The sequence below is a fragment of the Symphalangus syndactylus genome, chromosome 11 (genome assembly GCF_028878055.3).
Source record: "Symphalangus syndactylus isolate Jambi chromosome 11, NHGRI_mSymSyn1-v2.1_pri, whole genome shotgun sequence".
In the NCBI taxonomy this organism is placed as follows: domain Eukaryota; kingdom Metazoa; phylum Chordata; class Mammalia; order Primates; family Hylobatidae; genus Symphalangus; species Symphalangus syndactylus.
Genome location: NC_072433.2, coordinates 56315163 through 56342373, shown reverse-complemented (window position 1 = coordinate 56342373; position 27211 = coordinate 56315163). Strand labels below are relative to the sequence as shown.

General features: G+C 51.5%; 1 protein-coding gene across 11 annotated transcripts in view; it reads left to right on the top strand.

The window, feature by feature from the left end:
* Positions 1–26960, top strand: part of IL21R (interleukin 21 receptor) — a 52401-nt gene extending 25441 nt beyond the window's left edge. For 2 of the 11 annotated variants that reach the window (XM_055232680.2, XM_055232681.2), the window contains exons 2-9: positions 2471–2535; positions 6810–6912; positions 9927–10126; positions 17967–18121; positions 19546–19723; positions 20180–20279; positions 20942–21023; positions 23452–26960. In XM_055232680.2, coding sequence (XP_055088655.1) covers positions 2487–2535; positions 6810–6912; positions 9927–10126; positions 17967–18121; positions 19546–19723; positions 20180–20279; positions 20942–21023; positions 23452–24201 — 1617 coding nt within the window. In that variant the 5' untranslated portion in view covers positions 2471–2486 and the 3' untranslated portion in view covers positions 24202–26960. The other 9 variants (XM_063612804.1, XM_063612805.1, XM_063612798.1 and 6 more) reach the window with 8 other exon arrangements.
* Positions 26961–27211: the final 251 nt, after the last annotated feature.

The following is a 27211-nucleotide window of genomic DNA, read 5'->3' as shown; positions in this document are numbered from 1 at the left end:
CTATTTTTATTTTTGGTAGAGACAAGGTCTTGCTATGTTGATCAAGCTGGGGATGAGGAATATTGAATCTGGGCAAAGGAGTTTGCACTTTTTGCTGTGCTGTGGTGAAGATAAAGCCATCAGGGAGTGACGGGAACAGAGCTATGTCAGGACTGGGGTGATGGATGTGGACAGAATAGTGGGGGGGGGCAGACACAGACTCCCCCTCCTGCGATCAGAGGCCACATCTTCAAACTGCGATAACGGGACCTCTGTGGGGGTTGGAATCACACAAGATTCATATTCCTAAAAGCAGGTTGAAACTGCATCTCCCCCAACATTATTTTATTTAAGTAGCGATGTTATTGCTTAGGACGATGCTGGAGTTAAATTTTTAAGTGTGCTTATCTATAGAAAATATATTAAAATATATATTAAAATAAACAACAGTGCACACAATATACAAATATGGCCAAAATTTTGGAAGTGAGATATTTTGGCAACTCTTGGCTAGATCATTCTGAGACCCCCTCCGTTTCTGATGCCCTACATTCTCCATCAATTAACAGCTGTTGGTTGAGTGTTTATGTGATGGGGGCCATCCCCAGGGTTTTATGCAAATCACCTCCTTGAATTCTCACAAGAAGCCTGGAAGCAGGCCTTGCTGTTTCCACTTTACAAGGCTCAGAGAGGGCAAGGGACTGGACCGGAGCCACACAGCTGGTCATCTGAACCTCCCTGGCCCCCCAGCCCGAGCCCTGCCCCGGGGTTCTTTGATGACTTTGTGAGGGAGGTCAGAGGGAACTATGGATGGGGCCGGAGTAGGATCTTTGGGAACCCTGGCACAGAGGACGAGGATCTTCCCCCTGTGGAGTCAGGGATGGCGTCTGGAGAAAGCCATGCCTGTGACTTGGGTCCTGCATGGGGCATCCCTCTTGGGTTTAGCTTTAGCTCCATTCTTGTCTATAGGGGCTGGTCTGGGAGGGGCTCCTGAGTCTGGGTAGGTGGACCACTGCCCTCTGGCTGGCACTTCCTCAAACAGACACAGAGCTGGTGGGTGAAACAGACAAGTCCCAGGAGGAGCCTGGCATCGCCAGCCTGGTGGGTCATTCCTCTGCCCAAGACAGAAGAGGCCACTCTTTCTGGATAAGCTCACTCTTTCCCCAAAGAGTTTCCTTCTCCATCCTGGCCCAAATTAGGAGGTCAGGTTGTCTCTGTTTCGTCAGGCCTGGATTTCCTAGCATGCTCCCCAGTGGGCTAATCTGGGCTTTGTGATGGAGTAAGGAGCCTCATTATTGGGCTGACCTTATCTGAAGTATTCAGCAGTGGTTAACTTTATGGGTAAACTTTGGATTTATTATTCAGTAAGAAGCCAGTTTATTGATGGCTGGGTGCAGTGGCTCATGCCTGTAATTCCAGCACGTCGAGAGGCTGAAGCGGGTGGATCACCTGTGGCCAGGAGTTCGAGACCAGCCTGGTCCACATGGCAAAACCCTGTCTCTACTAAAAATACAAAAATTAGCCGGGTGTGGTGGCGGCCACCTGTATTCCCAGCTACTTGGGAAGCTGAGGCAGGAGAATCGCTTGAACCTGGGAGGTAGAGGTTGCAGTGAGCCAAGATCGGGCCACTGCACTCCAGCCTGGGCGATAGAGACTTTGTCTAAAAAATGAAAATAAAAAAGCCAATTTACTGGGCTATCAACATGGGTGTTTACAGGAAGGAAGATCCAAAATTGCCCCTCAGCAGATCCCACTTTCCAAACTAGTTTTTTTCTCCTTTTCTCTTTCTCTTCCTCTCTTTTTCCCTCCCTCTTTCTTTGTTAGACAGATAAATACATAAGTTTAATTTCACACACAATGCTACATCAATAGACTCAGCAAGGGCAAAATAGTCAGCAATCTCCTCCCTCTTTAAATTCACCTTGTACTGGACATGGTGGCTCACACCTGTCATCCCAGCACTTTGTGAGGCCAAGGTAGGAGGATCACGTGATCCTAGGAGTTTGAGACCAGCCTGGGCAATATAGAAAGTTGCCATCTCTACAAAAATGTTTTAAAAATTAGCCAGGCATGGTGGCATGTGCCTTCGGTCCCAGCTACTCGGGAGGCTGATGCAGGAGGATCGCTTGAGCCCAAGAGATTGAGGCTGCAGTGAGCCATGATTGCGCCACTGCACTCCAGCCTGGGCAACAGAACATGACCGAATCTCTAAAAATATTAAAATAAAATAATAAAACAAATTCACTTTGCATTTGTGATGTGATGGGGCGGGGGCAGGAAGAAGGTGGGAGAAGGGATTCTCGGGGTGAATCTGCCATTTCTAAGAGGTAGGAGTTCTTGGGGTCATCCACAGGCCCCTCGGGATCTTGCTTTTTTCTTAAGACAGTTCCAAGAATCGGGGGCAAGTCTACCTGGGAAAAGACGGGATAGGGGGAGGTCGGGGAAGCCCTGAGCCCCACCTGGCTCACCCTCCGCTGTACGTCTCTTGCAGGCCCGTGGGAGTCAGCATGCTGTGTGGCTGGGCCACCCCCTTGCTCCTGCTGCTGCTCCAGGGAGGTAAGTGGCTGCCCCGTGGTCTGCGGGTGGGGAGGACCCCCATCACAGAGCTGAGCCAGGACCGGGCTGGCTTTGTGCGCTCAAAAACATGGCTAGAGTCCACAGATTCAGAACAGATGGCATCCGTGCCCTTGAGGCTGACACGAGTCCAGTAGCCGGCTCTCCACTAACCAGAATCCACCCACCAAAGGGCTCCATGAACCAGAAGCGGTAGACATGAGTCTCAGGTGGCCCAGCCCATGGGCTTGTGTCTTCGGGTGTCACTGTGGAGATGAGAGGCTTCATCCTTCGTTTCCCCTGACCTCTGCCTTGGCTGGCTCCCAACTCTCTGAGTGAGGAAGTTCTGCCTTCCATCTAACCTCAGTTTCTCCTTATGTAATGATTCTCCTTGGAAATGTTTTTCAACAATTGCTGCGCCGGGTGAGGTGGCTCATACCTGGAATTTCAGCCCTTCGGGAGGCCGAGGAGGGTAGGTCACTTGAGTTCAGAATCTCAAGACCAGCCTGGGAAACATGGTGAAGCCCTGTCTCTACAAAAGAAAAAAAAAAAATTATCCAGGCACATGCTTGTAGTCTCAGCTTTTTGTGGGGCTGAGGCGGGAGGATTGCTTGAACCTGGGAGGTGGAGGTTGCAGTGAGTCAAGGTGACAACTGTACTCCAGCCTGGGCAACAGAGCGAGACCCTGTCTCAAAGCAACAGCAACAACAACAACAATAAACAAACAAAAAAATCACTGGATTCTTAGCAGGCACTGGTGGTCCCTGGGCTGGGGACAGGAGGAAGAGCCAAAAGGAGACCGAACCTTGGTAGGCAGCCCCTGGAGGACCAGATGTTGTGGTTAGAGGGGGTGACATTAGAAAGCAGAACTGGGAAGGCCAGGAGTCTGACTGAAAGGGCACTGCCTTGGACTAAGAGATCCTGGAGGGCTTCCTGGAGGAGGGGGTCATGCGGAGGCAGGATCCAGCACAAACTTGTGTGGAGGCCGGCCTAGGGGCAGGGGAGGAACTCAACGGCTGCTCTGCTGACTCATGGGCATTTTTCTCTGGTTTTTACCAGAAGACCCAGGACCTCAAATAGCTCCTTCAGGAAACAGATGTCAAGCTTTGATTTTCCCTTTCTGAGTGGCAAGCATCCTCATCTTGGTTCTAAAAAGCCTTTGGGTCACCCACCATGGCTCCACATCTGGTGGATGCAGATAACAAGCCCTGGCTGCATGCAAAGCTCGGAGCGTCATCCCATTCCACTGTCCCAACAGCCCCGCAAGGCCCATGTTGTAATGACACCCAGTTTTTTGGCTGAGGAGGCCCAGAGAGGCTAAGAGACAGGTGCACAGCCACACCACTGAGCAGAGGCAGAGCTGGGATCAGTTCGCTCTTGGGGTCTGTCTTAGTCCATCTGTGCTGCTGTGACTGAATACGTGAGACTGGGTAATTTATAAATAATAGACTTTTATTGCTCGTAGTTCTGGAGGCTGGGAAGTCCAAGATCAAGACACCAGCAGTAGCTTCGATTCTGGTGAGGGCCCCATCTTTGCTTTTTTTGGGGGGGGGGGACTGAGCCTTTCTTTCTCACCCAGGCTGGAGTGCAATGGTGCAATCTTGGCTCATTGCAACCTCTGCCTCCCAGGTTCAAGCAATTCTCATGCCTCAGCCTCCCGAGTAGCTGGGATTACAGGCACATGCCATGGCTAATTTTCCTATTTTTAGTAGAGTTGGGGTTTCACCATGTTGGCCAGGCTGGTCTTGAACTCCTGACCTCAAATGATCCACCCACCTCGGCCTCCCAAAGTGCTGGGATTACAGGCATGAGCCACTGCACCCAGCCCCCATCTTTGCCTTTAAGATCTCACCTTGAACACTGCATCCCCCAGAGGGGACACACGCTGCATCCTCATATGGCAGAAGGGCAAAAAGGGGCTGAATGTTGGGTTCGTCCAGCCCTCTTATAGCATCAATAATTCATTCGGGGGGGGGGCTCTGCCCCCATGACTTAATCATCTCCTAGAGTCCCCACCTTTTTATACGATCACATTGGCAACTGAGTTTCAGCATATGAATTTTGGGGAGACACAGACATCAAACCGTAGCATGGCCTTCACCACGCTGTGCTGCTATCTGTTGAGTGACAGTCGTGTGCGGGCAGCATGCAGGCACAGGCACGATCTCATCTCAACACCTCAACAGCCTCTAGGGCAAGCAGTGTCTCCGGCTTACACATGGGGAGGAGAAGCAGTTTTGAGTCACACGTTTACAGTCACAGAGCTGGGAACAGCACAGCCACTTTGTGCACCTCTCACTGCCTCCTGCACGCTTTCATAACCCCAGACATGGGATGGCCCTGGTGCTCTCTGCCCTGTGGCTGGGGTACTGACCAGGCATATTCCCACCTTCTCATCCCTGGTGCCACCTCCATGCCACTCGGGGGCTGCTGTTGCCTCCCCAAGTTTGGAGACAAACCCTGTCCCTTAGTAGCTTTGGGCCTGGCTAGGAATGGCAGCTCTTCTCCAAATTCCTAGAGCTCTGAGAAAGAATCACGAGGATACAAACTCAGAGATGACACAGCTACTTAGACGCTCTGTGTTGAGGTTTTGCCAAAATCAGTCCTGTTTTCTCCACCAAGTGCTGGAACTAGCTCCTTTGCACCCCACCAACAAGTCCTGTGTGTCTCCCTGAGGAAAGCCCCCTCCTAGAGCAAGATTTATTTCCATGACTCAGATCCCTTGGTAGCCACTGCCTGGAGAGAAGTTGAGAAGCATTCTGAGGTCACGCCCAGGGGAGGGAGTGCTGTGATCCATTAGCAATGTCTGCCATGTGTGCAGCTATGAAAAACTAGCACAGACTAGGTTTTTCCTTCCCTGGGTGAGTGTCTCAGCAGCCCAGACCAAGAGAGATGAGAGGCGTGGTCTAGTCTTGGAGCCTCACTGTTCTCATCTCTACAATGGACTAAAGGATATTTCCAGACACAGTATTCTTGGCTCCGAATATAGGTTCGATCCTAGAGTGAGACCCAGGAAGGGAACCTACAACCACCACCTCATGGATCCTCATTAGTCAAGGGAAAATAGGAAAAAGCCACCGAAAATGAACCTACTTAAAAAGGGGAACAAGGTCAGGCACAATGGCTCATGCTTATAATCCCAGCACTTTGGGAGGCTGAGGCGGGTGGATCGCTTGAGCTCAGGAGATTGAGACCAGCCTGGGCAACATGGTGAAACCCTGTCTCTACAAAAACACAAAAATTATCCAGGCATGGTGGTGCACAACTGTAGTCTCAGCTACTCAGGAAGTTGAAGTGGGAGGTTTGCTTGAGCCCAGGAGGTGGAGGCTGCAGTGAGCTGAGATTGCACCACTGCACTTCAGCCTGGGCAACAGAGCAAGAGATCCTATCTCAAAAAAAGAGGTGAGTGGTACAAGTTTCTAGTAAATAGCAAAAAATAGTGGAATTGGCACTCGAATATACAAAACAAAACTACAAATTATTCCATTGATTTTGTCCAACATTTAACAAAATTTAGATGATGATTGCACCCCTGTTTTAGAACACAGTGAAACAATTAATGTTTGGGGAGCAGGATGGAAAGGTGCTAAATCTTCCAACAAAATTGCCCATAGGGCAATACCTTGATGACTTCTTGGTGGCGGTGGCGGTGGCATTTTTGGCCGCAGGATCACACGGAACTTTCTGCAAAAGTGTCCGAGGGCTTCTTAATTCTCTCACGGTTTCTTACTCCTTGAAGCACTTCCTGAATCTCCGAGAGTAGGTGTCCTGTGGAGCCAACTTCTGTAGAGCCGAGACCTCCTCCTTGTCAGGGTTTTGGGACATTTTCAGCATAGCTGTCGTTGACTCTATGAGGTCCTGACCCTCTTGGGGTGTGTGGGTGTGCGCTGGCTGGGTTCCTACTGCATCTGGGACGTTTAGGATATTGCCATTCTGAGTGGGAGCTTGGCCAGGAGGGACACAGACCTGGTGGCCGGGCACAGGGCTCTGGCAGAGGGTGCTGAGCTGGGGACCAGCTAGTTTAATATTATTTGCCATCACAAGCATCCTGTCTTCACAGTCAGCCTTGAAACATTGGTGCTTAAACAACGAATTTCCAGGTGGTGAGGCCCTCTGGGTGCCAGGCCTACATCTTAGCAGCTCCTGAGTCCTCCTATTTGTCCCGGCCTGGGGACCCCTGCACCCATTCTTCCTCCAGCCCTCGAAGGGGTGGAGAGGAAGCTCTGCAGTCCCAAGCCACCCCCCCACCAAGGCCTCTCTCCCCACTGACCCTCCAGGCTGGGGCTGCCCCGACCTCGTCTGCTACACCGATTACCTCCAGACGGTCATCTGCATCCTGGAGATGTGGAACCTCCACCCCAGCACGCTCACCCTTACTTGGTAAGTGGCCGGGCCTCACCAGTCCCCGGGGATGCAACTCAGGGTGCCTGCTCAGTGATTCCCCCAGGAGGATGCTGTGCACTGAGGACCACTGTGCCCGCCTTTCAGACAACCGCTCAGGGCTCACAGGGCTTGAAAAGTCAGGAGCCCACAGGGTTGGTCTATCCACCAGCTTCAAAGGCCACTCTCTCGCCCACACAGGTCGGCCATGGTTTTGAGACGCCGGGAAGGCCGGTCTCCCGCATGACTTTTCAAGCACTTAGTAGGTACCAGGCCCCCAGCTACATGCTTTCCATGAATGGTCACTCCCAACCCTCACAATGATTACTCCCATTTTACAGATGAGGACATTGAGGCTCAGAGAGGTTAAGCAACTCACCCAAGGTCACACAGCCAGTGAATGCTGGAGCTGGGATTCAAATTCAGACCGCCCAACTCCAAAGTCCATGGGTCCCTTTTAGACCCTATGCAGCTCAGGATAAAGAAGAGCTTCCGTTATCCACCAGCTCTTTCATTCATTCAAAACCATTTATAGGCCAGGTGCAGTGGCTCATGCTTCTAACCCTAGCACTTTGGGAGGCCAAGGAAGGAGGATCACTTGAGCCCAGGAGTCTGAGACCAGCCTGGGCAACATCACAAAACCCTGTCTCTACAAAAAATAAATCAGTTGGGCGTGGTGGCACAATCCTGTAGTCCCAGCTACTTGAGAGTCTAAGGCGGGAGGACCAAGCTCAGGAGGTCGAGGCTGCAGTGAGCTATGATCATGCCACTGCACTCCAGCCTGGACGACAGAGCAAGATCCCATCTCAAAAACAAAACAAAACAAAACATGTATTAAGTTCCTGCCAGACACTGTTGCAGGCACTGGGGATTCAGCAGAGCAAGACTGACCAGGTCCCAGATGCCTTGGAATTGACGTACCACAGTGGGGCGGAGGCTGGGGGAGACAGACACACAAAACAACCAACAAGATGCTTTCTCTTTTTTTCTTTTTTTTTTTGAGACAGGGTCTTGCTCTGTTGCCCAGGCTGGAGTGCAGTGGTGGGATCAGAACTCACTGTAGCCTCGACCTCCTGGGCTCAAGCAATCCTTCCACCTAAACCTCCTGAGTAGCTGGGGCTACAGGCATGCATCACCATACCTGGATAATCTTTATAGTTTTTGTAAAGACAGGGTTTTGCCATGTTACCCAGGCTGGATTCAAACTCCTGGGCTCAAACAATCTGCCCACCTCAGCCTCCCAAAGTGCTGGGATTACAGGTGTAAGCCACCATGCCAGGCCCAAACAGGATACTTTCTTTCTTTTTTTTTTTTTTTTTTTTTGGAGACGGAGTCTCACTCTGTTGCCCAGGCTGGAGTGCAGTGGCATGATCTTGGCTCACTGCAACCTCCACCTCCTGGGTTCAAGCAATTCTCCTGCCTCAACCTCCCAAGTATCTGGGATTGCACCCAGGTGTGCACCACCACGCCTGGCTAATTTTTGTATTTTAAGTAGAGACAGGGTTTTGTCATGTTAGCCTGGCTGGTCTCGAACTCTTGTCCTCAAGTGAACCGCCCACTGTGCCCGCCTTTCAGACAACCACTCAGGGCTCACAGGACTTGAAAAGTCGGGAGCCCATAGGGTTGGTCTATCCACCAGCTTCAAAGACCACTCTCTCGCCCACGCAGGTCGGCCATGGTTTTGAGACCCCGGGATGGCTGGTCTCCCGCATGGCCAGCCTCCCAAAGTGTTGGGATTAGAGGCATGAGCCACTGTGTTCTGCCCCAAACAGGATACTTTCTAATAATACTGGGTGCTATATCAAGAACAGGACACTGGACCTCAGGTAAAGGGACAACAACTTTTAGTGAGAAGGAGGCAGCCAGGGAGCTGGGCAGAGGGCACTGCCAGTGCAAAGGCCCTGTGGGAGAAGAGCTAGTGAGTTTGAGGAATAGGGAGAAGGTCAGTGTGGCTGGAGTGGAGTGAGGCAGGGTGAGGGGGAATAAGGAGCAAGTTCAGGCCAGGAGGCTTGGAGAGCATTTACTCCGCAGGAACTTCTATTCCAGCAAATTTAGCAGAGAACTCAGTCCACACATCCCTATTGGGCCTAGAGAGTGGTCATGTTCAGATCCTGAACATCTAGGTAGGGAAATTAATATCTGGTAAACTCCTATACATACTTCAAAACCCATCATTTTTGTCCAGTGGGAGTTAAAAAGCCACAGCATTTTCCCTAATCCCATCCCACCAGCTTTCCCAGAAGTCCACCCAGAGGAGGAGATGAGGTTTATTTAGCTCTTTCCCCGGCCCTCAGCACAGGCTCTTATTAGATATTCAGTGGATTTGGGGACCGGGCGAGGTGGCTCAGTCCTGTAATCCCAGCACTTTGGGAGGCCGAGGCTGGCAGATCACTTGAGCCCAGGAGTTCGAGACCAGCCTAAGCAACATGGTGGGACCCCATCTCTACAAAAAATACAAAAAGTTAGCTGGGCATGGTGGTGCAGGCACGTAGTCGCAGCTACTGAGAAGCTGAGGTGGGAGGATCAGCTGAGCCCGGAAAGTTCGAGGCTGCAGTGAGCCGTGATCACACAACTACACTCCAGCCTGGGGGACAGAGTGAGACAGAGATCTCAAAAAAGTGGATTTGGACAGAAAGGAGAGAAGGAAACCCAAAATACCTAGCTCCTTTCCTGTAGGACAGCCATCTGGTTGTTGGGACCAACAGGGACAGATTTAGGCTTGGTCCAAGTAAGAATGGCCCAAATTTCCAAAATTGAGAGCTGCTGACAGTGAGTTCCTGGCCCCTGGGAGGTGTGCAAGCTGAGCCCGGACACAATTCATTGAGGATGCTGCAGGGGAGGTGATACCTTCCCTGGGAAAAGGTTGGTTGGACCAGGTGACCACCCCCCAGCCCTGCCTCAAATCCCTCCCAGCCCTGAGAGTCTAGGCTTCTGCCCTGGCCCTGAGCACTGAGCCCACCACCATCCCCCCTGCCCCTGGCTTCCAGCCATGACCGGCTGCTTTGTCCTTGAAGGCAAGACCAGTATGAAGAGCTGAAGGGCGAGGCCACCTCCTGCAGCCTCCACAGGTCGGCCCACAATGCCACCCATGCCACCTACACCTGCCACATGGATGTATTCCACTTCATGGCCGACGACATTTTCAGTGTCAACATCACAGACCAGTCTGGCAACTACTCCCAGGAGTGTGGCAGCTTTCTCCTGGCTGAGAGCAGTGAGTATCCTGGGACCCCAGGCTTAGGGTGGCGCTCAATCTTAGCTCACTGCAGCCCTGACCTCTCCGGGCTCAGGTGATCCTCCCACCTCAGCCTCCCGCGTAGCTGGGACAACAGGTGTACGCCACTATACCCAGCTAATTTTTGTATTTTTAGTAGAGACGGGGGTCTTGCCATGTTGCCCAGGCCAGTCTCAAACTCCTGGGCTCAAGTGATCCACCCACCTTGGCCTCCCAAAGTGCTAGAATTATACGTAGGGGATGGGCCCCCTACTCCCTGCCCTCCGGGCCAGCTCTCCTCCTTCCATCAGATCTGACCTGGCCTATGTCCTCACCACACCTTAGAGTTCTGTTTTGAGTTGCGCTATTTTTTACTAAAGTGTGAAAGGTTATTAGGTTTGAGAGGTATTGAAGGAGCTAGGCTGGGACCTGGGACTTCTGGGTTCATGTTCCGACTCAGCTCTGCCCGTCTGTGTGACCATGGATGAGGCATATCTACCTCTGGGACAGCTTCCCTATTTGTAGAGCAAATATCCTTTTAACCCTGACTCTCTGGGATCCTGACCCCATAATGAGGTGAATGGAGGACACTGAGTCACAGAAAAAAACCCTCTTGGGTTTTTTCCCCTTCATAAGCTCCAGGGAGGCCTGGGATTTCCCTCCAGGCTGGAGGTAGAGGGGGGTCCCAGGGGCAGGAGGGCCTGGTTGGTGGGAGCAGTTTTATCTGTGAGTTCAGAATTAGGGCAGGTGGCAGGGCGAGGTGGCTCACGCCTGTAATCCCAACACTTTGGGAGGCCGAGGCAGGACGATTGCTCGAACCTGGGGCTTCAAGACCAACCTGGGCAATATAGCAAAACCTCATCTCAAAACACAAAACAAGAACCAGGGCAGGGGCCAGGCGCGGTGGCTCATGCCTGTAATCCCAGCACTTTGGGAGGCTGAGGCAGGTGGATCATTTGAGGTCAGGCATTCGAGGCCAGCCTGGGCAACATGGTGAAACGCCATCTCTACCAAAAATGCAAAAAAATTAGCCAGGCGTGGTGGCACACGCCTGTAATCCCAGCTACTCGGGAGGCTGAGGCAGGAGACTTGTTTGAACCTGGGAGACGGAGGTTGCAATGAGCCAAGATCATGCCACTGCACTCCAGCCTGGGCGTCAGAGTGAGACTCTGTCTCAAAACAAAGCAGAACTAGGCAGGGCATGGAAGGGCCTGGGAGATGGCTTTGGCATGGTGTGTGTGTGTGTGTGTGTGTGTGTGTGTGTGTGTGTGTATGTATGTGTGTGTGTGTACCCAAAGCGGCCCCAGAGGCAAACACAGGCTGCAAAGGGAGCCTGCCCTCGGGAAGGCCCCGCCCACGAGCTCGGGAGTTTCTGCCCCTAGATTCCCAGCAGAGGGGCTGGGGTATGAGAGGTATCTGTGATTCACACTCTGGGGGTCCAGGTTTGCACCTCTTTGCTGAGTGGATGTCACACCACAGAGCGTGAGAGTGAAGCTTCACACACTCCCGGACACATGCACACTCACGCAAATTCCCAGGGTCACAGACTCACGCACACACAGACTCATAGATGCGCCCTCAAACTCACAGATGTCTCCCCAGCACCAGCCTTCATGGCATGGACACAGAGGCCCACACTGCCTTTCTCTCTTGCTCTCTCTCTCTCTCACATACACACTCACACATACATACACACATGCACACACACCCACATACACACATACACACACACTCATACACTCACATCACTCACACATGGGCACACACATGCACACACTCACACATGTATTCTCACACGCACACTCACACGCACACACACGTGCACTTTCTCACATATGTGTGCACACACATGCATGCACATACTCATACACTCATATCACACACACGGCACACACATGCACACACACATGCACTCACACACATGCACACTCATGCACAGACAAACACATTACTCACAGGCACACACAGGTGCACACTCACACATGCCTTCACACACATGCACACTCACATGCACACACACACCACTCACAGGCACACACATGCACACACACGCACACACACATGCCCTCTCTCACACATACATGCACACACGCCCTCTCTCACACATGTGTGCACACACATGCACAGACACACACACATCACTCGCAGGCACACACATGCACACTCACACACACATGCACAGACTCACACACATGCACTCACACACACTCTCTGGGCTAGCTCTCCTTCCATCAGATCTGACCTGGCCTATGTCCTCACACACATGCCCTCTCTCATGCATGCACACACATATGCACAGACACACACACACCACTCACGGGCACACACATGGACACACACACATGCACTCTCACACACATGCACAGACTCTCACATATGCCCTCTCACACACATGCACACTCACATGCACAGACTCACACACATACGTCACTCACGGGCACACACACGCACACACTCACCCACATGCACTCTCACACACATGCATCCTCTCACACATGCACACACACACTCTCACACACACTCACACACATACTCTTTCACAGCCACACGGATCTGGGATCCAGGACACGAGGTCCCCTCAACATGCATGCACCATCTGGAGCAGGGGCCCCTCTGGGCTGAATAAACTGAGGCAGGCAGCAGCCCCACCACCCAGGCTACCCCACACCCCTCACTCCCACAGCTTCTCAGAAGCAGAGGAGAGCTCAGGGCAGAGAAGGGGCCCCTCCTTGCCACTTCTCTTGCAGCGTGAATCCAAGCATTTCTCTCTGACATCCCCTCCCTCCCTGCCAGGATCTGCAGCTAGCCTGGGCCCAGCTGGGGCAGGAAGTGATTTTCTAACCACCTCCCGCCCAGGGTCCCTTCCTCCTCCTGGGCCCTGGGCCTCGCTGGGCTGAGCAGCCCCTCTTCACGACCCCCAGGCTCTGCAAACATCTCCCGAGTACCCACGGGGCAGTTCTCAGTACCCTGGTGTCTTCCGGGACTGATCCTCACCCAGCCACACAGGGAAGTCCAGGGCCGGCCTCCACCTGCCCCAGGGAAGACAAAAGGGGTGTTAGATAAAGAAGCTAGTCCCAATCGAATCAGACTATAGATCTTCATTTGAAAACCATCTACCTCAGCATTTACTGAGCATTTTAAAACTCAGCTTCACAGAGATGTCTTTGTGATGTGATGCTTAGCAGTTTGGTCTGAAGAAGAAAAACATCCAGTACCATACTGTTTTGTGGCATGAATATAGCCCACTGACCAGGAATTATTTCACCAACCCACTGCAAACTTGTGTGTTGAGCAGCTCTGAACTGATTTTACTTTTAAAGAATTTGCTCATGGACCTGTCATCCTTTTTATAAAAAGGCTCACTGACAAGAGACAGCTGTTAATTTCCCACAGCAATCATTGCAGACTAACTTTATTATGAGAAGCCTATGCCAGCTGGGAGTGATTGCTAAGAGGCCCCAGTCTTTGCATTCCACAGCCTTTTGCTAAAGTTTTGCACTTTTTTTTTCATTTCCCATTTTTAAAATAAGTAGTTACTAAGTTAACTAGTTATTCTTGCTTCTGAGTATAATGAATCAGGATGTCTAAACCTATTTTTATAGATGTTATTTAAATAATGCAGCAATATCACCTTTTATTGACAATACCTAAATTATGAGTTTTATTAATATTTAAGACTGTAAATGGTCTTAAACCACTAACTACTGAAGAGCTCAACGATTGACATCTGAAACGCTTTGTAATTATTGACTTCAGCCCCTAAGAATACTATGATTTCATGTGCAGGTCTAATTTCAAAGGGCTAGAGTTAGTAACAGTACTACTTACCAGATGTAATTATGTTTTGGAAATGTACATATTCAAACAGAAGTGCCTCATTTTAGAAATGAGTAGTGCTGATGGCACTGGCACATTGCAGTGGTGTCTTGTTTAATACTCATTGGTATATTCCAGTAGCTATCTCTCTCAGTCGGTTTTTGATAGAACAGAGGCCAGCAAACTTTCTTTGTAAAAGGCTGGATAGTAAATTATTGCAGGCCACCTGTGTCTTTGTCATACATTCTTCTTGTTGTTTAGTTTGTTTTTTTCAAACGACCCTCTAAAAATGTAAAAACCATGATTAGCTTGCAGCTGTACAAAAACTGCCCACCAGGCAGATGTGACCCTCAGGCCATCATTTGCCAGTCACTGAGAATTAGTTTTTGTTGTTGTTTTTGAGACAGAGTCTCGCTCTGTTGCCCAGGCTGGGGTGCAGTGGCGCAATCTCGGCTCACTGCAAGCTCTGCCTCCTGGGTTCAAGCAGTTCTGTCTCAGCCTCCTAAGTAGCTGGGACTACAGGTGCACGCTGCCACACCTGGCTAATTTTTGTATTTTTAGTAGAGACGGGGGTTCCACCATATTGGTCAGGCTGGTCTCGAACTCCTGACCTCAGCTGATCCACCTGCCTCTGCCTCCCAAAGTGCTGAGATTACAGGCATAAGCCACTGCACCCGGCCGAGAATTAGTATTTTTATGTATGGTTAAACCTTGGCGTCTAGCCATATTTTGTTTATGTCATAATACAATGGATTTGTGAAGAGCAGATTCCATGAGTAACTCTGACAGGTATTTTAGATCATGATCTCAACAATATTCTTTCAAAATGGCATATATCTTTTGTACAAAGAACTTGAAATGTAAATACTGTGTTTGTGCTGTAAGAGTTGTGTATTTCAAAAACTGAAATCTCATAAAAAGTTAAAAAAAAAAAAAAAAGAGGTGTTAGAAACGATTTCAGTCAAAAACATCCCATCACCGGAACAGCAACAGCAACAACCCAGTGTTCACCATGGCATTCTGTAAAACGTGCACCTCTGTCACCTCGGGGCGTGGTGGGAACTCTCAGTGCGGGTTTCAGGATCACAGGCAGCCTTAGATCTCCTTTCTGGAGGCCTCGAAAGGTTCATTTGTTAACCTGACAAATTATATATATATATATATATATATATATATATATATATATATATGGAGAGAGAGAGAGAGAGAGAGGAGAGAGAGAGAGAGAGCCAGGGTGTAGCTCTGTCCTCCAGGCTGGGGTGCAGTGACACAATCATAGCTCATTGCAGCCTGGAACTCCTGGGCTCAAGCGATCCTCCCACTCCAGCCTCCTGAGTAGTTGGGACTACAGGTGCACATCACCATCCTGGCTAATTTTTAAATTTTTTGTAGAGCTGGGATCTTGCTGTGTTGTCCAGGCTGGTCTTGAACCCCTGGCTTCAAGCAATCCTCCCACCTCAGCCTCCCAAAGTGCTGAGATTTTTGGCATGAGCCACCTTGCCCAGCCTAATTTGTCAAATATTTATTGAGGGCCTACTGTGCCCCAGGCTGTGTTCTAGGGGCTGTGGGCACAGATTGAACCTGGAGGACAAAACCTCCACCCCAAGGAGCTAAGAGCCCAGCGAGGGAGGCACATGGTAAACAAAATCACAGGGTGAGAGGTGCAGACTGTTAGATGGTGGCAGATTGAAAGTGCAGAAGGTGGCTGGGTGTGGTGGCTCACACCTGTAATCCCAGCACTTTGGGAGGTTGAGGCAGGTGGATCACTTGAGTTCAGAAGATCAGGACCAGTCTGGCCAACATAGGGAAACTCCTTCTCTACTAAAAATACAAAAATTAGCCAGGCATGGTGGTGCGCCCCTATAGTCCCAGCTACTTGGGAGGCTGAGGCCGTGTAATCACTTGAGCTTGGGAGGCGGAGGCTGCAGTGAGCAGAGATCATGCCACTGCACTCCAATCTGGGTGACAGAGATTCTGTCTCAAAAAAAAAAAAGAAAAAAAGAAAGAAAGAAGAGAAAAAAAGGAAGGAAGGGAGGGAGGGAAGGAGGAAGGAAGGAAGGAAGGAAGGAAGGAAGGAAGGAAGGAAGGAAGGAAGGAAGGAGGGAGGGAGGGAGGGAGGGAGGGAGGGAAGGAAGGAAGGAAGGAAGGAGAACAAAAAAAGAAGAGAAAGTGGAGAAGGTGAGGGCAGAGGCCTGCAACTCCTCTCCAACACTAATAGACACTTGTCACTCAGTTCCTCTGAAGTTACTGCCTTCTGCTAAATAGCTTCATCCCTTTGAACTTGAAGCCCCATGATACAGGAACTGGGCCCATTTTACAAGTGAGGAATTTAAGGCCTTTAACATATTGCGTTCTGTTCAAGTTCATGAAATGTCCTTCGAATAGGGGAAAAACAGAACGCCGGCTTTGACCTTTACCTGGAGGCCGCCCATGAAAGCTTGCTGTTGTGGCTCAGAGCTCGGCTCTTGCACTTGCCGGGAGATGCTGAAAGATGAGGACCATCAGATTGGCCTCCCAGGGCCACTGTGGGGTGTCAAACTGCCCAGAGCACGGCAGCCAGGCAGGCTCTGCATAAATGGCAGCCCTCCCCATTAGCATGCGTGCTAAGAAGAGTCTTCAACTGCTTGAAGTAGCTGGGGTTGAAAGAAAATGATACCATCATTTAGAACAGAAATGGAAAATGAATGGATTTGCCAGCACGTTGCTGAGAACATTTTTGGGTGGATTGCTAACTTTAAAACTTAAGATAGGCTGGGTACAGTGGCTTGTACCTGCAATCGCAGGATTTGGGGAGGCTGAGGTGGGAAGATCACTTGAGGCCAGGAGTTTGAGACCAGCCTGGGCAAATATAGTGAGACCCCGTTTCTACAAAATAGACAAATAATTAGCCAGATGCGGTAGCACCCCCCTGTAGTCCCAGCTACTTGGGAGGCTGAGGTGGGAGGATGGCTTGAGCCCAGGAGGTTGAGGCTGCAAGTGAGCTATGATGGCACCACTGCACTCAGGCCTGGGCAACACAGTGAGATCCTGTCTCTAGAGGGAAAAACCCTTGGAGATTTCACACGATGATTCCAGGGGTCTCCCGTTTCCCATTCTTCACCTCATGTTGAAACTTGCCCTTCAGTGCATAGAATGCAGGGTTTCAGATTTCATGTGTGTGCGTGTGTGTGTGCATGCACGTGTGTGTGCATGTGTGTTGCATGTGTAGGCATGCGTGTGGGTGTGCATGTGTGGGCATGCATGTGGGTGTGCATGTGTGGGCATGCGTGTGGGTGTGCATGTGCACATGTGTGTTTGTGTGTGCGTGTGTAGGCGTGTGTGTATGTGTGTGTGTATATGTGTGTGCGTGTGTGTTTCCCTAGAAAACTTAGAAAAGCTGACCACTCTGTGCTGCTGGAGCCATTCACTTTTAACTCTTTTCTTTCTTTCTTTTTTTTTTTTTGAGATGGAGTCTCGCTCTGTTGCCCAGGCTGGAGTGCAGTGGCACAATCTTGGCTCACTGCAAGCTCCGCCTCCCGGGTTCACTCCATTCTCCCGCCTCAGCCTCCCGAGTAGCTGGGACTACAGGCACCTGCCACCACGCCCGGCTAATTTTTGTATTTTTAGTAGAGATGGGGTTTCACCATGTTGCCCTGGCTGGTCTCGAACTCCTGACCTCAAGAGATCCACCCGCCTCGGCCTCCCAAAGTGCTGGGATTACAGGCATGAGCCACCGCACCTGGCCTGACTCTTTTATTTCGTCACAGTCCCTAAACCGGCTTCACCCCTCTCTGTGACCCGCCCACCCCTGAGTTTGCAACCCTGATCAGGTCTAAATTTCTCAGGTCCCAGATGAATAAACTGAAGCCCAGAGTCGGGAGTACTTTGCCCAAAGTCACTCAGGGTTGTTGGTCTTCAGCTCATCCATCTTGGGTCAGGCACGGTGGCAGGGGTGGGGGCAGGCAGGACTTCTTCCCATCACCAAATCCTTTTCACCTACAGCAAATTCTCACCCCATTTTCTTTTCCTGGGTTTTTCCACCAAGTCAAGCCGGCTCCCCCTTTCAACGTGACCGTGACCTTCTCAGGACAGTATAATATCTCTTGGCGCTCAGATTACGAAGACCCTGCCTTCTACATGCTGAAGGGCAAGCTTCAGTATGAGCTGCAGTACAGGAACCGGGGAGACCCCTGGGCTGTGGTGAGGAATGTGGGGATCAGTGCAGCTTTGTGGGAGGGAAGGGGAGAGGAGGGAGTGCAAGGGCATCTGGGTGGGAGAGACGGGTGAGCAACATCATTCATGGCCAAGAACAGAGAACAAGGGTGGGAACACTCCCTTACAGCAAGCCCTCCTCCTCCCCTCACTTCTCCCCAAGGTAGGAGACCCCTGAATAATCTGTCCTCCCCAAACCTGTCTCCTAGGCTGTCAGCATGCCAAAGAGACTGTCCCTTCCCCAGACTCCACCCCAGGTCTAGTATAGTCACAATAGAAGAAGTTTCAGAAACGGGGCAATCTGGAAGCTTCCCAATTGCTTAGAATGGCCATAGTTGGAGAGTTCCAGAAGTATCAATGATTAAGAAGGTCCAGCCAGGTGCGGTGGCTCACGCCTGTAATCCCAGCACTTTGGAGGCCGAGGCGGGTGGATCTCTTGAGGTCAGGAGTTCGAGACCAGCCGGGTCAACATGGTGAAACTCTGTTTCTACTAAAAATACAAAAAATTAGCCTGGTGTGGTGACATGCACCTGTAATCCAGCTATTCTGGAGGCTTAGGCAGGAGAATCACTTGAATCCAGGAGGCAGAGGTTGCAGTGAGCTGGGATCGCACTACTGCACTCTAGCCTGGGCAACAGAGTGAGACTGGATCTCAAAAAAAAAAAAGAAGGTCCAGTGTTAGAGGCCCCATTGTTTCAAACATGAAGGCTTTGAGAGATGTCCTTCCAGCCCACTATTTAGAACAGTCACAAGTGAGATCCTGTCTCTAAAAAATAAAAAATAGTAACAATGATAGAACAGTCACAGCTGAAGAGTTCTAGAATTGCCCATCGTTTAGGATGGTCCCAGCTGAAGATGTCCATGAGTGCTATACTTTAGAAAGTCCCCAGTGGAAGACTTCCAGAGGTATCCATTGCTAAGATATCTGTAGTTAGAGTTCTAGAAATGCCTGCTGTTGGGAATGTCAGTATGTCAACTCTTGGAATTCTTCAACAGTTGAAGGCATTCTCAACTGATGTACCGAGACTTATATCAATACATCAGTTGAGAATATCCTCAATGGTTGAAGAATTCCAAAAGTATGCATTGCCTGGAATGCTGCCAGACCATTGCCAATCCTGAGATATGCCCAGTCCTGCAGGGAGAGTCCACTGCCAGGACTGTGAGTGGCTGAATTGGGATCAAAGAGAAATCAAACAGAGCACCCTATCACATGCAAGGGCCAGGCAGTGCTGGTGAGTCTGTGCTCCCCATGCCTGAGTCCAGCTACTCAGGCATAGGCTTGATTCTTGTGGGAAGAGAAGAGACACTCAGCCCCTTTGATGGAAGCTGGGAAAAGACGTGGCTCTGCTGGAGACAGGGGCTGGCATGGTTTAATCCTGACCTGGTGCATCGTTTCCTTGTACTGGCAGAGTCCGAGGAGAAAGCTGATCTCAGTGGACTCAAGAAGTGTCTCCCTCCTCCCCCTGGAGTTCCGCAAAGACTCGAGCTATGAGCTGCAGGTGCGGGCAGGGCCCATGCCTGGCTCCTCCTACCAGGGGACCTGGAGTGAGTGGAGTGACCCGGTCATCTTTCAGACCCAGTCAGAGGGTAGGTGTGAAGCTGGGATGGACACCCCACTCCTGGTACCAAATCTTGTCCCGTTCTAGCCACCCTAAGCCCTGAGCTTTCTGGCATAGCTGGGAGGTATTCAGTTGTTCATCCTCAGATGTATCCCTTCAGTGACATTTCTAGAGCCCCTGCTGGCTGGGCCCTGTTGGATGCCAGCTGCTTCTTCTGTCAGGCATTTGATTTTTCTAACTCTGAAGTGGGAATCACCCCATTTTTCAGATGAGATAACTGAGGCTCAGAGAAATGAAGTTACTTGCCTGGGGTGAGGAATGAGAACAAGATTTGAACCCAGATCTATCTCACTTCAAGACACTAGCAGTAGCAGCCTCTCCTACCGCCTTCCACTCTACCCCAGACCCATTTCCCACCATGCCCACCCCATGTGGCCTCTGGTAGAGTTGGTGCCATTTAACCCTTTCTTTGCTTCCTTCCTAGAGTTAAAGGAAGGCTGGAACCCTCACCTGCTGCTTCTCCTCCTGCTTGTCATAGTCTTCATTCCTGCCTTCTGGAGCCTGAAGACCCACCCATTGTGGAGGTGAGGCCAGGGGATCAGGAAGGCAGGGAGGTAGTCAGCCTGGGCCACTGCCCCTTTATGACACACGTGGGGTTGGAGAACATGCCTGTCATCATGGTAGCAATGATGATGATGGGATAATAACCAGCTCACAGCCACCATGTGCTGGACACTGTGGAGGGCACTCACTTTACCCCCATGGCAGCCCTAAGAGCTTGAGACACTGCAGTTGCCTTTATTTTACAAATGGGGAAACTGAGGCATGGAGCAGTCAAGGAAAAAGTCACACAGCTGTGGATTTTAAGCTTTGAGGTTTAAGGGGCTTAATGGACCCCTAGGTGGTGGAGAAGAGGTGACTGTAATACTCCACGCCTCTGAAATGGCTTCTCTGCACATCCCTGGTTGCAGATAAAGAAGTTGAGGCTCAGAAGGGGCAACAATTGCCCAGCACACAACAGGCAGCCAAAAACATAACCTTGATATCCCTTTAGGAGCCTGCGAGGGAGACTTGCTGCTCCCATTTTACAGATGGGGAAACCAAGCCCCAGGGAAGGAGGGAGGCACCTGGGCTGTGTCTTGGGATGCTCGGAAGCTCCTGTAGGATGAAGCTGGGGAGTGTCTGAATGGGAGGCCAGGCTGCCCTCTGGTGATGTCAGGGTCCTCAACCCTCTCTGTCCCCTCAGGCTATGGAAGAAGATATGGGCCGTCCCCAGCCCTGAGCGGTTCTTCGTGCCCCTGTACAAGGACTGCAGCGGAGACTTCAAGGTGAGCTCCCCACCCTGTGATGAGCTCCTCTGAGCCCCTCCTCCTCTTCAGGAGCCCACCTCCCCTCACCCCAGGCTCCCCAGCCTCACCCTACAGGCCTAGAGCATCCAGGTCTCAGCCAAGCCAAAAGCCAGGCCTCAGTTTCCCCACGTGCAAAGTGTAGACAGTCATTCTTGTGGTTCAGAATTGGCAGAAGAATTAAACAAGATTTGATCAGGTGTGGTGGCTGCCATCTGAAATCCCAGCACTTTGGGAGGCCAAAGCAGGTGGACTGCTTGAGGCCAGGAGTTCAAGAACAGCCTGGGCAACATAGGGAGACCCTCACCACCACTCTGCCTCCCCATCTCTACCAAAAACTTAAAAATCATTCAAGTGAGGTGGTGCACGCCTGTAGTCCCAGCTAATCGGGAGGCTGAGGCAGGACGATCATTCGCAGGCTGCCGTGAGCTATGATCACACCACTGCATTCTAGCCTGGCCAACAGACAGAGATCCTATCTAAAAAAAAAAAAAAAAAAAATCAAAAAGAAAAAGTAAACAAAATAATGTAGCATTGGCCCAGCCCAAGGAGCCAGACTGGGAGAGGGAGTGAGGCTGGTGGTCTCTTGAGTCACAGATTGCCCCACTGGTCCTTTCTTAGGTGCCCTTAATCTGGGTTGGAGAGGGAATGGGTTCTGGAAAGGGCCTGGCCCCCGGGGCAAAACACACTAACATTTGCCAAGCCTCCAACTTGCCACCACCCACCAGCACCCACAGGTTGTCTGTGCTCGTTTACAGCCGTATCACCCACCCTGCAGCAGTGGGAGGGGCTGCCACAGAGAGGATGTGGTGACAGAGGTGAGAGGGCCAGCCCCACCTGCTGCAGCCGAGCCTGAAAGTCAGACAGTGTAGACCTAGAGCGTTGATTGAGCTCCTGCTGTCTGCCTGGTGCTGTGCTGGACACCCTCCCTGCCTCACTCATTCTCATATTCACAGCAGCCCCTGCAGAGTGGATGTTCCACTGCCCCCAGGGCACCCATGAGGAGGCCAAAGCTCAGAGTGGGCAGGGAGGAACCTGGACTCTAACCCACATAAGACCCACCCTTTCCTCTTCCCTAAAGCTCAAATATCACATTTATTTTGGGTTGCTTTTTACCAGTACTCATCTAGCACTTGCTATATACCAGGCAGTCCCCTAGGAGCATCACAAACAGTGACTCATTTAACCCTCATGACGACCCTATGGGTGGGTGCTATTATTAGGTCCATTTTACAGATGGGGAAACTGAGGCACCAAGAGGGTAAGTAATTGGCTTAAGGGCACACAGCTGAGAAGCAACTTTGAATCAGTGGTGGTGGCCACATCACAGTTCTGAGATGAGTTTTTGAGGAAGAGGAGCTCAAAACAGGGAGATACCCATTCCTGGGGATTTTCCTTGCCAATTGCATGAGGATTCTGGTGTCATGAGTGGGAGTCCTGGCAGGGGAGGGAAAAGGAGGGTCCTTCAAGTTTAAGGGCCACCGCCTCAGCCAGCATCACCCACATCCTTTATCCTCAAAGTATACAAAGGCCTTTCCAAGTGGCTTTGCATTGATCCACTCTACCCATTCATTTTGTTAATAAACATTTATTGAGCACCTACTGTGTGCTAGGCACTGGGGCTACAGCCATGGACAGAAGAGACAAGACTTATGTCCAGGGGCCAAGTGTCTGTCTGGTGGGGACACATAAACCAGGAGAGTGCTAGGTTTCAAGAAGCATCAAGGAGGCGGGAAAGCAGGAGATGGCTCGGGGTACCTTAGACCTCAGGCCCTCCTGCCCCCATGTCTCCTTGACTCAGGAATCTTGGTCCCTGCCTGGGCTATGGGGCCACCAGTTGTCTGAGTGGTCGCACTACTAAGGGTAGCAACTCCCTTCTACAAGTAGGGAAACTGAGGCCCAGAGTAGGAAGGGGACACCGGTGGGACCCCCACTAGGGTGGGAGCACATTGCGGTCCTGATTCCTCTCTCTCTCTTTGTCTCTCGGTGTCTTTGTCTATCTTCATGTCTCTGTCTGTCTCTCTTGATGTCTGTCTTGTCCCTGTGTCTGTGTCTGTCTTTCTGTCTGTTTAAACCCTCACCTTGGCTGGGCACAGTGACTCATGCCTGTAATCCCAGCACTTTGGGAGGGTGAGGCAGGTGGATCACCTGAAGTCAGGCGTTCAAGACCAGTCTGGCCAACATGGTGAAACCACGTCTCTACTAAAAATACAAAAATTAGCCAGGTGTGGTGACAGGCACACTTGAACCTGGGAGGCAGAGGTTGCAGTGAGCCGAGATGGCACCACTGCATTCCAGCCTGGGCAATAGAGCCAGACTGTCTCAAAGGAATAAAAGTAAAAAAATGAATAAACCCTCACCTTACCCTCATCCTGTGCTGTGACTCTCTCTCTCTTTTTCTCTCTCACAGAAATGGGTGGGTGCACCCTTCACTGGCTCCAGCCTGGAGCTGGGATCCTGGAGCCCAGAGGTGCCCTCCACCCTGGAGGTGTACAGCTGCCACCCACCACAGAGCCCAGCCAAGAGGCTGCAGCTCACAGAGCTACAAGAACCAGCAGAGCTGGTGGAGTCTGACGGTGTGCCCAAACCCAGCTTCTGGCCGACGGCCCAGAGCTTGGGGGGCTCAGCTTACAGTGAGGAGAGGGACCGGCCGTACGGCCTGGTGTCCATTGACACAGTGACTGTGCGAGATGCAGAGGGACCATGCACCTGGCCCTGCAGCTGTGAGGATGACGGCTATCCAGCCCTGGACCTGGACGCTGGCCTGGAGCCCAGCCCAGGCCTAGAGGACCCACTCTTGGGCGCGGGGACCACAGTCCTCTCCTGTGGCTGTGTCTCAGCTGGCAGCCCTGGGCTAGGAGGACCCCTGGGAAGCCTCCTGGACAGACTAAAGCCACCCCTTGCAGATGGGGAGGACTGGGCTGGGGGACTGCCCTGGGGTGGCCGGTCGCCTGGAGGGGTCTCAGAGAGTGAGGCGGGCTCACCCCCAGCCGGCCTGGATATGGACACGTTTGACAGTGGCTTCGTGGGCTCTGACTGCAGCAGCCCTGTGGAATGTGACTTCACCAGCCCCGGGGATGAAGGACCCCCCCGGAGCTACCTCCGCCAGTGGGTGGTCATTCCCCCGCCACTTTCGAGCCCTGGACCCCAGGCCAGCTAGTGAAGCTGACTGGATGTCCAGAGCTGGCCAGGCCACTGGGCCCTGAGCCAGAGACAAGGTCACCTGCGCTGTGATGTGAAGACACCTGCAGCCTTTGGTCTCCTGGATGGGCCTTTGAGCCTGATGTTTACAGTGTCTGTGTGTGTGTGTGTGTGCATATGCGTGTGTGTGTGCATATGCCTGTGTGTGTGTGTGTGTGTGTGTCTTAGGTGCACAGTGGCATGTCCACATGTTTGTGTGATTGCATGTGCCTGTGGGCCTGGGATAATGCCCATGGTACTCCATGCATTCACCTGCCCTGTTCATGTCTGGACCCATGGAGCTCACCCATGTGCACCAGTGTGCACAGCAAACGTGTCTGTGGTCAACAGATGACAACAGCCATCCTCCCTTCTAAGGTCTTGTGTTGCAAGCTGGTCCACAGCACCTCCGGGGCTTTGTGGGATCAGGGTATTGCCTGTGACCAACGCCGAGCCCAGCCCTCCAGCGTCTGCCTCCAGGAGCTGCCAGAAGTCCATATTGTTCCTTATCACCTGCCAGCAGGAAGGGAAAGGGGATAGAGTGAGCCCATGGTGACCCTGGGAATGGGAAGATTTGGGGAGGCCCATGGACGAAGGTCTGAATCCCGACTCTGATACCTTCTGGCTGTGCTACCTGAGCCAAGTCGCCTCCCCTCTCTGGGCTAGAGTTTCCTTATCCGGACAATGGGGAAGGCATGACCCACCTGGGGGAAATTGGTGATGTCACCCGTGTACAGTACGCAGCCCAGAGCAGACCCTCGATAAACGTCAGCTTCCTTCCTTCTGCGGCCAGAGCTGAGGCGGGTGGGGGTGAGAACATCAATCATCAGTGACAGCCTGGGCGCCGGTGGGGCCGTCCCGCCTGCAGAGGGCCACTCGGGGGGGTTTCCAGGCTTAAAATCAGTCCGTTTCGTCTCTTGGAAACAGCTCCCCACCAACCAAGATTTCTTTTTCTAACTTCTGCTACTAAGTTTTTAAAAATTCCCTTTATGCACCCAAGAGATATTTATTAAACACCAATTATGTAGCAGGCCATGGCTTATGGGACCCTCCCCCCGTGGCACTCATGGAGGAGGGGTGCGGGTTGGAACTATGCAGTGTGCTCCAGCCACACGTCCTGCTGGGCCCCCTACCCTGCCCCACTTCAATCCTGCCAATAAATCCTTATTTGTTTATCCTGGAGAATTGAAGGGAGGTCAAGTTGTTTGTCAATGATTTATCAGAGAACCTGTTGAAATGTGAATTAAGAAGCTAAGAAAATATTTCTTAGCAACATTTTTTTTTTCTTCTTTTGAGACAGAGTTTCACTCTTGTCGCCCAGGCTGGAATGCAGTGGCACGATCTCGGCTCTCTGCAACCTCTGTCTCCCGGGTTCAAGCGATTTCCTGCGTCAGCCCCCGAGTAGCTGGAATTACAGGCACACACCACCATGCCTGGCTAATTTTTGTATTTTTAGTAGAGCTGGGGCCACCCTAGCCCGGCCCCGTCTTCCTCCCCAAAGGTCAGACTGCAGGCTGCGGGGCTGTGCTGGAGGAGCCAGCAGCTCTGGCTCACCCATGCTTTTGGAACAGGGTTGGGTTGGAAGTCAGCAGAGGTCAGTCCTGCTGAAGGCTCCTTCGTGACTCATCTGTGAAGTGGGGTGGTTGGGAGAGGTAGCTGAGAGAATGCATGAGAGTCCTCGGTGCCTGGCAGGAGGCTGGAAGGTTCTAGAACACTGATGGTTATAAGAGTGGGACTGTGAGCCTGGGATCGGGGGATGTGAGACTTGGATGGGAGCACAAGAGTGGAAGCACAGCTTCTGCACGGAGGCGGGGCAGCCCTCAACACCCCATGCACCTGCATCCTAGGGACTGTTGGGTCCAGATGTGCTGTGGTTTTCACACCTTCTTGGGGGCAACAGGTTCCAGGAGCCACCTGTGGGTGCCACCTGAGCCACAGGCTCCCAGGAAAGCAGTGCAGCTCTCCTGCACTCAGAGCTTGCTGGGTGGGGGAGGGGAACACAGATGGTTGGGGAAGGCCTGAGGACAGACTGGGGGGCTCTGGACTGGGGCAGATGAGGCTCCTCAGAATCCCACCTTTGAAGGGAACTCAACTTATAAGCACAGAGGAGCAAAGTTGGAGGGCTGGGAGCAGTGGCTTTTGCCTGTGATCTCAGCACTTTGGGAGGCCAAGGCAGGTGGATCACTTGAGGCCAGGAGTTCAAGACCAGCCTGGGCAACATAGCAAGGCCCCATTTCTACAAAAATTATTATTATTTTTAAAAATTAGCCAGGCGTGGTGGTGCTTGCCTGTAGTCCCAGCTACTCGGGGGGCTAAGGTGGGAGGATCGCTGAAGCCCAGGAATTTGAGGCTGCAGTGAGCTGTGATTACATCGTTGCACTCCAGCCTGGGTCACAGATCAAGACCCTGTCTCTTAAAAATAAAAGTTGGAGACGAGCTGGCTCACCTGAAAGGACGGATTAGTAGGTAGGCGGGTGGATGGAGGATGGATGGATGTGTGGGTGGATAGGAGGGTATTATTAAGTTGGTGCAAAAGTCTTTGCTATTACTCTTAATGGCTTTAATAAAAAGCTTGAAGGAAGAATCGTTGGTTGGATAGACAGAGATAAACGCATATTGGAAACAAAGATAAAGATAAAACACAAGTCATACCAGGCCAGCAGCTCTGTCTATTTCGTTCATTGCCTTTAGTCCCAGCCTGGCACATAGTAGCCACTCAATAAAGCCTGATTCGTAGCATTTGCTTATTTCCATGGTGTAATTTCATGCTCCTGATATGAGTCTAAACACAAAGTTGGGAAGAGATATGCACAGTCTGCTCTCTTGGCTGGTATGAGTGAGTCCCAGCTCACCGATGGTAGCCCAGAGAGAACATCAAGAGGGGCAGGGGGCTTCAGGGAGGAGGTGGTGTTGGTTGGACTTCGAAAAAATGAATAGGAGGCTGGGAGTGGTGGCTCATGACTGTAATCCTAGCACTCTGGGAGGCCGAG